Source organism: Carya illinoinensis, chromosome 16, assembly GCF_018687715.1.
Source record: "Carya illinoinensis cultivar Pawnee chromosome 16, C.illinoinensisPawnee_v1, whole genome shotgun sequence".
In the NCBI taxonomy this organism is placed as follows: Eukaryota; Viridiplantae; Streptophyta; class Magnoliopsida; order Fagales; family Juglandaceae; genus Carya; species Carya illinoinensis.
Window position 1 is genome coordinate 23,273,399 of NC_056767.1, and position 12,223 is coordinate 23,285,621.

Genomic DNA, 12,223 nt, shown 5'->3' on the forward strand with positions numbered 1-12,223 from the left:
TATTAACATATAACACATTAGTTCTTTTTCATTTCTTGTAAATAGCAATAGAATATTCTAGAATTAGGTTATATAGCTTTTGGTTATTCATTTTCTGATTCCCTGTCGCAAATTTGATTCTCTTTATATGTGTATAAATACACAGTACTGCCTCGAATATGAATATATGATGGAAGAAAAATGCTACTCTCGTCACTCAAACTTATTGCTCATTGTTACCGCTTGATTTTTTTATTTTATTTTTTAATTTTTCTTTTTACTTAGTGGTTAAGAAAGTATTTTTTAATAATATTTTGATTTTTTTATTTTTTTTAAAAATATTTAAAAGTATTAAAAAATACATATAAAAAAAAAAAAAGAGAAAAAAAACCTAAATAGAACTAATGCTGGGAGCTGGGAGCAGTGGGTGTAGACCCACCCATGATGGAATTCATGAAAACTTGCAAGTCTCACATGGTATAAAAGCTGCTCGACTAGCAATCTCTCGATCCATTGCTATGTTTCCAACTCCTTCCATCCAGCTCTTTTCATCCCTTGTTCCTCTTTTTCTCATGTAGTTACTCTTAAGCTAACCACCGAAAACTATTTGCTATGGAAAGTGTAGATGTCAACTTACCTTAGAGAGCAAGATCTTTATTACTATGTTGATAGAACTCTGCCTTGTTCAGAAAAATTTCTTCCCTCTGTTTCAGATGAGTCACCTAAACTCAATCCTAACTTTAACTCTTGGATAAGTGCAAATCAATTCGTTCTCAGTGTCCTATTTTCTTCCCTGTTTGACTCAGTCATTGTTCATGTGTTATCAGCAAACACATCTCATTCTTTGTGGATGTCTCTTCGTTCCATGTTTCCATCCCATTCCCAAGCAAAAGGATTTTAAATTCGTTTCCAATTAACTAACATTTCTCGTGGTGATCAAATCATCATTGAATAGTTTGGAAAAGTGAGATCCCTTGCCAATACCTTAGCTGCCACAAGTTTTTTTTTTTTTTTTAAAGAGCCAGTAGCCACCCACATAGCAGCCATGTCCCAAGTTTATTAAAAAATCCTCATTTGTAGCGGAGGAATACCATAGTAACAAAAAGACACTTTGGGGCATACAAAAAATCGCTATAAACTAGCCCAAACCAAGTGCTAAAAAAATCCAAACAAAACCAACAAACCAAAACACAAGACAACAAAAACAAAAAAACCAACCTGCATAAAAAACAAACAAATTACCAAAAAACAAACCTATAACTGAATAGCCTGAAGACCAATTTTATCCACTTTCAAAATCCCTTTAAGCAAGTGAGGCACGTCATTGTATGAACTTCATGTATCATTCTTCTGATCAGACGCCAAATTAGGCCAAGAAATCTGCTCCTGCATTGCCTTCTCTGTATATATGTTGGATCTTGACCTCCAAGGTTGCAACCATAACTTGTATTTTTTTCCAATAATCTTCAAGATACCATATACCACAACGCCCTTTTTGCAACCAGTGAACCACTAACAGCAAATCTAATTCAATCTCCACTCTTCCAATATTTAAGTCCTGACAATACTGAAGACCATAACAAAGAGCAATGAGTTCAGCTTCATTATTAGAGCCATATCCCAACTCCTTCGCAAAAGCCCAAATAAGATTCCCCTTCTCATCTAATAATGCCCCATGCACCCATACGTCCTGGATTTTCCAAGGAACTCTCATCCACATTTAATTTAAACCAACCCGGACTTAGTTTTCATCCATTTCACCAACAGAAAGTTTTTCCTCTTCACATGTTTAACTGGAATAGAGAAAAAAATTTAACACTCTTTCATCTCCATCAGTTATCTTCTTACTAGCACGTAACCTAACACCTACCCATGCAATGGCTGCCTTAATTGAACCCCAGAGAGAGCTCACAGCAACATGTTTACCTTCCATACGTGCCTTATAGCTCCACACCCAAAGGGACCAAGTCACAATAATAGGAATAAGAGCAAGCAGAGTACCTTTTTGAGTCGAATGAGTAGCACGCCTAAACCACAACTCCATAGTTGCTCTCCAAGATCTCTGCGAGTCATAAGACATCCCTAACTGTAGAGATACCCACCTCCAAATGTCTGCAGCAATCATCCCATAAACGAGGACATGATCTTGATCTTCCATACACCCCTGTGTACAACATTCACATCTTGAGGCCAAAGGAATGCCCAACGAACTAATACGACTATCAACAGTAAGGCTATAGTGCAAAGCCTTCCAGATGGTAACCGAATATTTTTTTAGAAGAGCTGAATGCCAAATCCAGGTAGCCCATTCAGATTTTGGTGCACGAACACGAACACAATCCCAAGCCGATTTTGAGGAAAAAACCTTATTCAGAGTTGGCTTCCAAATCAATAAATCTCCACCCTCTTTTTGTTCACCGAGGCAATTTAGAATTTCTTCCATTTTAGTTGCCCCCACCAATCTATGTAACAAATCCACATCCCAACCATTTTGAAGCCCACATTCCCGGACTTTCAATAGAGGATAATCAGATATATCACAAGAGTTGATAAGAGCCCTCGATTTAAGCCAATGATCTCTCCAAAAAGACACATTACCATCCCGCACCCTCCACCAAGAATTGCCTAAAACCTTTGGAATCATACCCACAATTTGCTTCCAAAATGCTGTACCTTTTCGTTGATCTACCAAAGTCACATGCTGATTTTTCACATACTTCTACTTGAAAAAATTGGCCCATAAAGAATCACCTGTCAATAAGTTCCAAGCAAGCTTCATAAATAAAGATTCTTGGACTTCTTCTAATTTTCGAAGACCCAAACCTCCTTCTCGAATAGGGGAACAAATATTATTCCAATTTACCCAAGTAACCCACCATGAAATAAAAAGTTAGTCTCCTATCTGCTTACAGGATTAGGTCCTCTCTATGAATCCTTTGTGACCTCTGTCACTACTTGATCTGACCCTTTTGCATCTCATGAATTGTACCAATTGCTTCTAATGATGCAGATTGGGCAGGATGCCAAGATGACAGGCGCCCTATGGGTGATTTTGATGTCTTTTTGGGTAATCACCTTATTTCTTCGAGCTCCAAGAAGCAAAAGACTATGGCTCAATCGAGCACAGAAGCTGAATACAAGTCACTCTCTTCCACTGCAGCAGAGTTGATTTGGCTACAAACCATGCTTAAAGAATTGGGGATCTCACTATCTCAACCTCCTACACTTTGGTGTGACAAGATTGGAGCCATGTACCTATCTGCAAACCCAGTTGATCACTCACTGACCAAGCACATAGATATCAACTATCATTTTGTGAGAGATAGAGTAGCTGCTTAAGCCCTAGAAGTATCCTTCTGCAGTTCTAAAGACTAGCTAGTTGATGTTTTTACCAAGCCCTTAGTGCCAAACAAATTTATTTATTTTTTGTACGAGTCTCAATGTTCTTGACACCAAATTAGACTCGAAGGGGCGTATTAACATAAAACACGTTAGTTCTTTTTCATTTTATGTAAATAGCAGTGAATATTCTAGGATTAGCCTATGTAGCTTTCAATTATTACTTTTCTGATTCCCTATATGAATATATGATCTTATTCATAAAAACTTGCAAGTCTCACAGTATGATTTCAATTTGACCACAAATTTCATTACATTGAGAGCTACAAAGGTAAATACCCTAAATGAACCTAAAATAGAATTTGGTAATTTGATGTTTGATCCCTATTGATAATTTTTTCATCTATCGGATGCCAATAATGCGATGATGATGTATTAGAGTGCTTGTTGATGGTTTAAACAATAAAAAATGTAAAAAATAAAAATTAAGAAATCTCGCGAGACATAGGGATTTAGGCAGTTCATCATTAAAACCTACGTTCACAAGTCTTGAGAAAGGAAAATTTAACTATGCCTAATAATTTATACAAGTTTTCATGCTTTCTCATACTCTTTGTTTCACTATTTATTGAGATGGGACAAAGAATAAGGCCCGGTTTGGATGTTGAAAACCTTCTATCTCATCTTTACATCCAAACACTATAAATAGAAATACTTTCCAATTTTAAATTTTTAACTTTTTTATCTAATCATTACAATTTTTTTAAATTTTCACACAAAATATAAAAAATAATTCAACTTTTTTAAATTTTAGAACAAAAATTATATTAAAAAATTATATTCTAACAATTTTTAACTTTATAATATTTTCATTCAACTTTTTCTTTATCATTTTCTAAAACTCTATAAAACATCTCAATTTAAATATTTTATTATTATTTACAAATTATCTTATCTTATCTCATGTCACTTTTCAAACAATGACTAGGTGAATATGCCCAATGTGTAGTCCTTCTCTATGTTCCATTCCCCCGCTTTTGTCCAACATCTTTCTCGGCCTTTTGTCACTTCAAGCCTTGTGGCTTTGTACACTGGTTTTATGCCCTCTCAAAGCTCATTAGACAAATGGGCTTCTATTATATTATGGGCTGGGCTTTACAAATTGGGTTTTTATTATGAGGCTCACAAATGTGAAGAAGTGCTGCTTGTGGACCTATGGTGCAACTTAGGTTAAATGCTTTGTGATGGACATTTTTTAATAATTTAAGTCATAGTTTAGTCATACTGGCTTTGGAGTTCACAAATTTCGGATTTCGAGAATTTCATTGCATTGAGAGAGCTGTGAAGGTAATAATACCCTAAATGAACCCAAAATAGAACTTGGTAATTTGATGTCTGTTCCCTGTTCATAATTTTTAAAACTATGAAGGTAATACCCAAAATAGAGATGGGATGAAGAATAAAGCCTGGTTTGGATATTGAAAGCTTTATATCTCATCTCAACTCATCTTATCTCATATCAATATTCAAACACTATAAATAAAAATACTTTTTAATTTCAAATTTTCAAATATTTTTCTAATCATTATATTTTTATAAACTTCCACACAAAACACAAAAAATAATTCAACTTTTTCAAATTTTAAAACAAAAATTATATTAAAAAAATATATTCTAACAATATTTTAATTTTATAATATTTTTATTCAAATTTTTCTTTATTATTTTTTAAACCTCATAAAACATCTCAACTCAAATATTTTATTATTATTTATAAATTATTTTATTACTATTTACAAATCATCCCATTTTATTTTACTATTCAAAGCATAAGGTGAATGTGCCGAATGTGTAGTCCTCTTCCTTTGTTCCGTGCCAGCCTTTTGTCCAATATCGTTCTCAGCCTTTTGTCACTTCATGATCTTGGGCCTTGTGGCTTTGTTAACTGGTTTTATGCCCTCTCAAGGCTCATTAGACAAATGGGCTTCTAATATATTATGAGCTGGGCTTTACAATTTGGGTTTTTGTTATGAGCCCTTTAATACCTAAAAATTTCTACTTTGAACGTTTAAATAGTTGAGATCTCAGGTAAAATAGTGAGGAGTGCCCTATTTATATCAAACAATCTTCTAATTCCCAGCCCACCAAATGCTTTTGATCGTATCAACTCCCAATATTTGGTTAATTTTATTTTCCAAGAGAGAAGAGTAGAAGCATTGGGAAGATGAGAGAAACGAGCCCATATATATATATATATATATATCGCCTTGGATTCTCATATATAAGAAAAGTTATGAGCTCGACAGTACACTGAAGAGCCTCTCATTTGAACAAAAATAATAATTTACAATTTAAATCAAGATATTTTATAAGGTTTTTCTATAAAAAAAAAAAAAAAAGTCTTTGCAGACTCGATCGTCTCATTTAATTTCGATGTTGAGCTTTTTGTCTCATTTAATATCTAAATATCATTTTAATATAATTATTTTTTAATTTTTTATATAATTATTATCTAATCATTACAATTTTCTTAAACTTTCAAATAAAATATTAAAAATAATTTAATTATTTTAAATCTCAAAATAAAAATTATATTTTAATAATATTTTAATTTTATTCAAAATTTTCTCTTTTTTTTATTAAAATCTAATAAAACGTATTAACTCAAATTATTTTATTACTATTTACAATTTTTTTTATCGCATCTCAACATCCAAATCACACGTTAATCTTTCTTACTAATTTTTATTTGAATTGGATGGTCCCAAGAGAGAGAGAGAGAAACACGACATGGTTAAATGTATAGATCGAGTAGGTGATTTAAAATATCAAAGTACAAAGGTTATAATTGAGCATTATCACATTAACAGTGTGGATAAAGGTGTAATTTATAACATTAGCCAAATATAGAACTTAAAAATAAGATAAAAGTTTTTACCTACAAATGGATTACTCAAAAATAATTCTACAATCTGACGTAATTTGATATAACTCTGGATGTAGTTTTTTAAATTGTAAAATCATTTTTATTATAAAATAAATTTATTATATCACATAAAATCACGTCAGTTAATGAATTTATTTTTTTAAATTCTTTTATATTTATAGTACTTTTCAAAAAATAAATATGTAAAATAAACCATGACTGCCAACTCAGAGTCGACGATTAATGAAAACAAATTGATAATAATGGTGAGCAATATAGAGAGATAAGGAGTCTGCATGTAATGAATAATGCTATAAACCACACAATTCACTCTATTATTGATATAATTTATTTTTTTTATTACCTTTGGGTTTTATCTTTTTTATTTTGGATTTATCAAGGTATATTAAACACCGTCAACAAAATAAGTTTTCCTGGCCTCTTGTTATGTATGCTTCAAGTTCAAATTACTCTCTTGTATTAATGAAATCTATTTGCGAAGGAAAAAAAAAAAAAAAAAGTTGAACGCTGTGGTGGTTTTCACATACCATATAATATTATAATCCATAGCTCTACTCAAGTAAAGATGGCCATGAGGAATTGTGTGAAAGAGAGAGTTTTTAATTAAAATAGTTTATAATTAAAAAAAATTTGAGAGATGGTTAAATAGAGTTTATAAAATTGGTGGCACCCATTATGAAATAAAAATTCTATATGCAGTCACTTTTGAATACTTATTACGTATTCAATTAATATAATTAGCTGTATTATTTTTTTAATATAAAATAATTATTTTGATCAATCATATCATTAAAATATATAAAAAATATATAAAAGTGACTTTATATATATATACATAACATAACTCTTACGAATATATATCCAAACATTCTCGTATCTAGGCATCGCAAGTCCTCGTTTGGATACTTGGAGTATCTCACAATTTTGTGAATAGTAATATAAAAACAAAAATTATTGATATTCAATCAATTGGTTGATACATGGTTAATAAATTTAACCATTGCTGTGTATCAACAAATTCACAATGAGTGAGCTGGATAATTTAACTACGAAGAGATTAACACAAAAATATATTTTTAAACTGACATGATTTTGTATAATACGTTAAATTATAAAATAGATCTTACATAACATTTCATAAAATTATATTAATTTATAAATTTATTTTTATAAAGTGTCTTGAAAATATTATTTTGGCATGAGAGTCGCATGATCACTTCAAAAGCTCTCCCTTACGAAAAGATTCTACAAGGATAATATTGAGAGGAAAAATGCTATACAACCTTTAATTATTCACACAATTTTCACATATTATATTTTTTAATTTTAATTATTTTTTTATTAAATATTTAATATATGAATAAGGAGTAGAAAAAGTTTAAAGAATAAATTTTAAAATTTTTTAAAAAAATTAAAAAATTAAAAGAATATATGATGGGTAGATATTGAAGAGATTGAATAGCAGAACGTGGAGGGCTCTCGGCACTGTGAAGATTTCAAGGCAAAGTTGTTGAATGTTTTGACGCAGTTACTGTTGCTGAAGCTGTGACTACTCAAAAGAAAACAAGCTGCAAGCTCTAAGACCTTTTTTCTCAGAATTTAGGTAACTGTTGGTGATGCAGATTGGAAAGGAGACCAACAAACAATAAAAGAAGAAAGAGAAAGGTCGACAAGTAGGGTTCATGCATGTACGAATTATATACATAGAGAGAGAGAAGGTTTACTGAAGTTGTAGGCAAAGGATTCTGTATCTAATAATTAAAGGAGTAAACTCTTACATCTTTTAGATCTTGCTGTTTGAAATTTGGTCGGACAGAAAAATGGTCTGCAATAAAAATAAATTAAAAGCCATTAAAAATGGTCAACAAAAAGCAGCTATTCTCTGTACTTGTAATTTTCTCCCGCTGCCTGTGGCATGGAGTCTCGAGCCTCACGTGTGTATATATACACATATAGATCTCTCTCTCTCTCTCTCTCTCTCTCTCCCCCCCCCCCCTTCTCTCTCTCTAAATCCAAACATTGCTGTCCACACATTTTGGATCTATGTTGAACATGTATCCATGTATCCAAACGGAGTCATATGAGGTCTGGTTAGTCTCTCTTCTCATTATACCTTGTTTTTTCCCTACTAGCTTTAATTAAAAGTCATTTTTATAAAAATTTTATTTTTATATATTTTCTCTTATAATGGAAAATTACTCATATATTGTTGTCTTCTAATTGTGATTGAGCAACAAATGATACACCGCCAACTTTTTTAGGTAATCAATGTATAAAGAGAAATGATTTGTGCAGTCGGTAAATACAATCGGCGTGCAGTCGTTTTGAAAAAAATGAATTAATATAGGACCTATATAAAAAAAAAAATTATTTTTATAATTTTTTTTTATTCATTCTGTACAATCATGAAAAAAATATATTTTTATAATTTTTTTTTATTTATTCCGTATAGCCGACTACATTTACCGACTGCGTCTAGCAAAGCCCATGTATAAATTATATCATGTGAATGGTATATGGTATAAAGACTTTCTAATATAATTATTTATAAATTTATAAAAATCTCATCTCAATCGAATATTGCTTGTGTGCATTCTACTCAAAGTGTAACATGAACTCCAAGTGTTATTAGTGTTCAAGCCATAAAATTTAAAATTCTACACATGTTACTTCATTAGGTTTCTTAACCTCATATGTTTAAGATTTGACAACTCAAGTCTACAAAACTTTGATTGGTTAGAGCCTTTGTATTGGCCTATCTTATTATTTTCCCTTAAGGCCTAAAGACAATGCAATTAGGATCCGTGTGGAAACAAGTTGAAAGTCTAATCTATTATTGCCATCAAATTACTATCATCTTCGTAGGTTCCGACACCAAAATCTTTTAAATTCATATAATCTCATCTCAATATTTAAATACCACAAACATAAATATAAATAATTTTTAATTTTAAATCTTTAACTTTTTCATTTAATCATGACAATTTTTTCAAACGTCTAAACAAAATATAAAAAATAATTTAATTTTTTTAAATCTTAAAATAAAAATAATATTAAAAAGATTATATTCTAACAATATTTCAATTGAATTTTTTTCTCTCATTTTTTAAAACTCTATAAAATATATTAATTCAAATCATTCTACTATTATTTATAGATCATCTGAATTCATCTGACTATTTAAACTAAGCCTTAATCTTCTCACAATTACATCTCATCATAACCCATCAGCTATCCCCTCTTTTCAGCTTTTAGCCCTCAACTTGAGATGCATGAAAGTCTTGCAAGGATGTGGAAAATATATAATATCTTCTTTAATCACTACAACTCATTGAGAATATCCATAAGATTTGCTTACCAAAACATCACTCATGGCAGATCAGTAGAAACCCTAAACAGTCCTATTAATGAACTTCTAATCCAAACCATCCTCAATGTAACCATTTTCTTACATCACATGTATAACAATGTAAAATTAGATATTAAATTCGTAACGTCTTGATGGAAGACTCAAGTCACATGATGTACATTTCAAAAGAACTAGTTAATGATATAATTTGAATGTTGAGATGAATTAAGTTGAGTTATTAATAATAGTATTTTATGGATCTTATTAAAATGAATTTAACTTTTTAAAGTTAAGATGAGTTTAATTTTTTAGATTAAAATATATGAATTAGGTTGAGATAAGTTTAACTTTTTTATGAGAAGTGTAAAAAATAATGGATCCTATCAATGATTAATTTAAGATGAATTAAAATAAGTTGAATTTGATTCAATAATCAAATACAACTTTAAATCCCACTAAACATTGTAAGAATAAAAATTTATCATTTTCCAACCGTGTGAGATCTCACAAAATTCATCTTAGAAAAGAAGGGCTCTGCATAAAATTATAGGAAAGAAAAAGGAAGTTGAAGTAGGATCGGCTTGAGATGTGTATACTGTTCGCATGCAGTAAAGCAGATCTGAAAAAGGTTTGAAGAATCAGAAACAGAAGCAGCCTTGGTCAGCATGATATGTATGACTATATCCTCATTGTAAAGAAGATCTTAGAAACTCTGGCTGCGAGACTGACCAGCATGCAGAAAACATGAAGGCAAACGACATTACATTCGGAGGTTAAAGTGCTTTTTGACAGCACAGACACATCAAGCGTGTAACGGGCGGATTGTACTTAGAAATATTCTCATTTTATCTTATAATTATTATTTTATAAATTTTTTATATAAAATATAATAAATAATTTAATTTTTTTAAATCTCAATTCATTTTTTTAATTTTAAAATAATAATATTATTAAAAAATAATATTTTATTCAACTTTTATCTAAAATTATATCATCTCATCTTATCATCAAAATAACCTCTAAATTAAATAAATGGTACAGATTAATAAAAAATAAAAAATAAATGGCTTTATTAAAATTTACTAGACCTTATTTGTTTTTCTGAAAATATTTTCAATTTTCAGAAGAGATTTTAAATCTATATAAGCTTTACTTTCATTTCATATACACACTATATAAAAATTACTTCTATTTTTTTAATTTTTTAAAAGTACACCTATTCTTTAAGGGTGTAAACCCCAATACAGATTTGGATATCCGACAATGTCTGAATCCGCATCTGAGATTATATATATTACAATTTGAATATCTATTTGGATTAACTTGGTTATAACCAGTTATAAAATCTTGGTATCTGACTATAAACTAGGTAATCGGATACTCGAATTTGTAAAGAAATCATTTTAAAAGAGTCACATATACAAAACGACATCGTTTTATTTAAAAAATATTTTTTAAATGTGAAATTTGATTATGGGTATCGAGTATTAATCTAGAATCTACGTTATATAACCATACCCACATCTAGATAAGCCGGTATAAATTCCGGCCGGATGAGCTCGATTTTTCGAATTCTAGTTTGAATTAAAAAAATAAAATAAAATAAAAAAAGGGGCTCGGATGCAAGCTAAGACCTACTTTTAACTTGGTTTCCTAATTAAAGAAAGCATATATATATACAACCAAAATTACTTTCATATAAACCCAAAATATAAATGTTGAAAAAGAAAATTTTTCATTAAGCGTTTTTGTCTAGTGATTCCACTCCTTTGAAAAATCGAAAATAAAAAATAATTTCATGACGCATCAAATAGTTTTCTATGTGCTTACAGAAGCAAGGGAAGATTTTGTGGTACACAAAACAGCCTACCCTGCCTAATATATCTTTGCGTGTAAAGTTGGATTTTCAATAGAAATTCCGGATTCCTTCTATTTGTATCCTTGGATTTATAGGTACACTATTAATTTGATAATTTCTACTTCTCTTCCCCTTTGTATTTATTTTCTAAGCCTACAAATCTTCCTTTTTTTCCCCTTATTTTATGTGAAAAAATACGTACTTTATAACCTTAATTAGAATAAAAACAATTTAATGGAATTAAAATTGAAAAAAGAGTTCTTACACTCGACAGTTATACACTACACACAGATAAAAAAAATAAAGACAGATGTGTAATGTAGGGATAATGAATATAAATTTTCTTAAAAAAAAAATGATAGTTTGAGCTGCAAAATTGTTGGTTTTGAGCCAAAAACAAAACAAGAAAACTTCTATCTTTTAAAATAACTTTCCACAAGTTAATTATCTTTTAATTAAACTTTTAAAAAGTTAATTACTAAGTCCTTTTGAAGAAAAACGAATTAATGATGTATTAATTTTTGCAAATATCAATTTTAATTTGCATTACACAATGGATGAAATTCTATGTATTTTTTTTTTTTGAAATGGAAATTCTATGTATTTTTACTTTGGAAAGTTCTTGATAATCCCTCATAATCGATAATATACAAAATTATGGACTAGTAACAATATTTCTAAAAAGAGAAGTATTGCAACTACAAATTAAAGATCTCATAAAAATAAACTAATAAATTGACATAATTTTATA

At 29.9% G+C, this 12,223-nt stretch overlaps 1 protein-coding gene across 1 annotated transcript; it reads right to left on the bottom strand.

Annotated features, from left to right (window-relative positions):
- Positions 1 to 1,345: 1,345 nt before the first annotated feature.
- Positions 1,346 to 2,623, bottom strand: LOC122298926. The gene is made up of 2 exons (XM_043108771.1): positions 1,850 to 2,623; positions 1,346 to 1,669 (listed from the first exon to the last, which is right to left on the bottom strand). Exons 1-2 carry the CDS (start codon positions 2,621 to 2,623, stop codon positions 1,346 to 1,348), a joined length of 1,098 nt encoding a protein of 365 aa, XP_042964705.1.
- Positions 2,624 to 12,223: the final 9,600 nt, after the last annotated feature.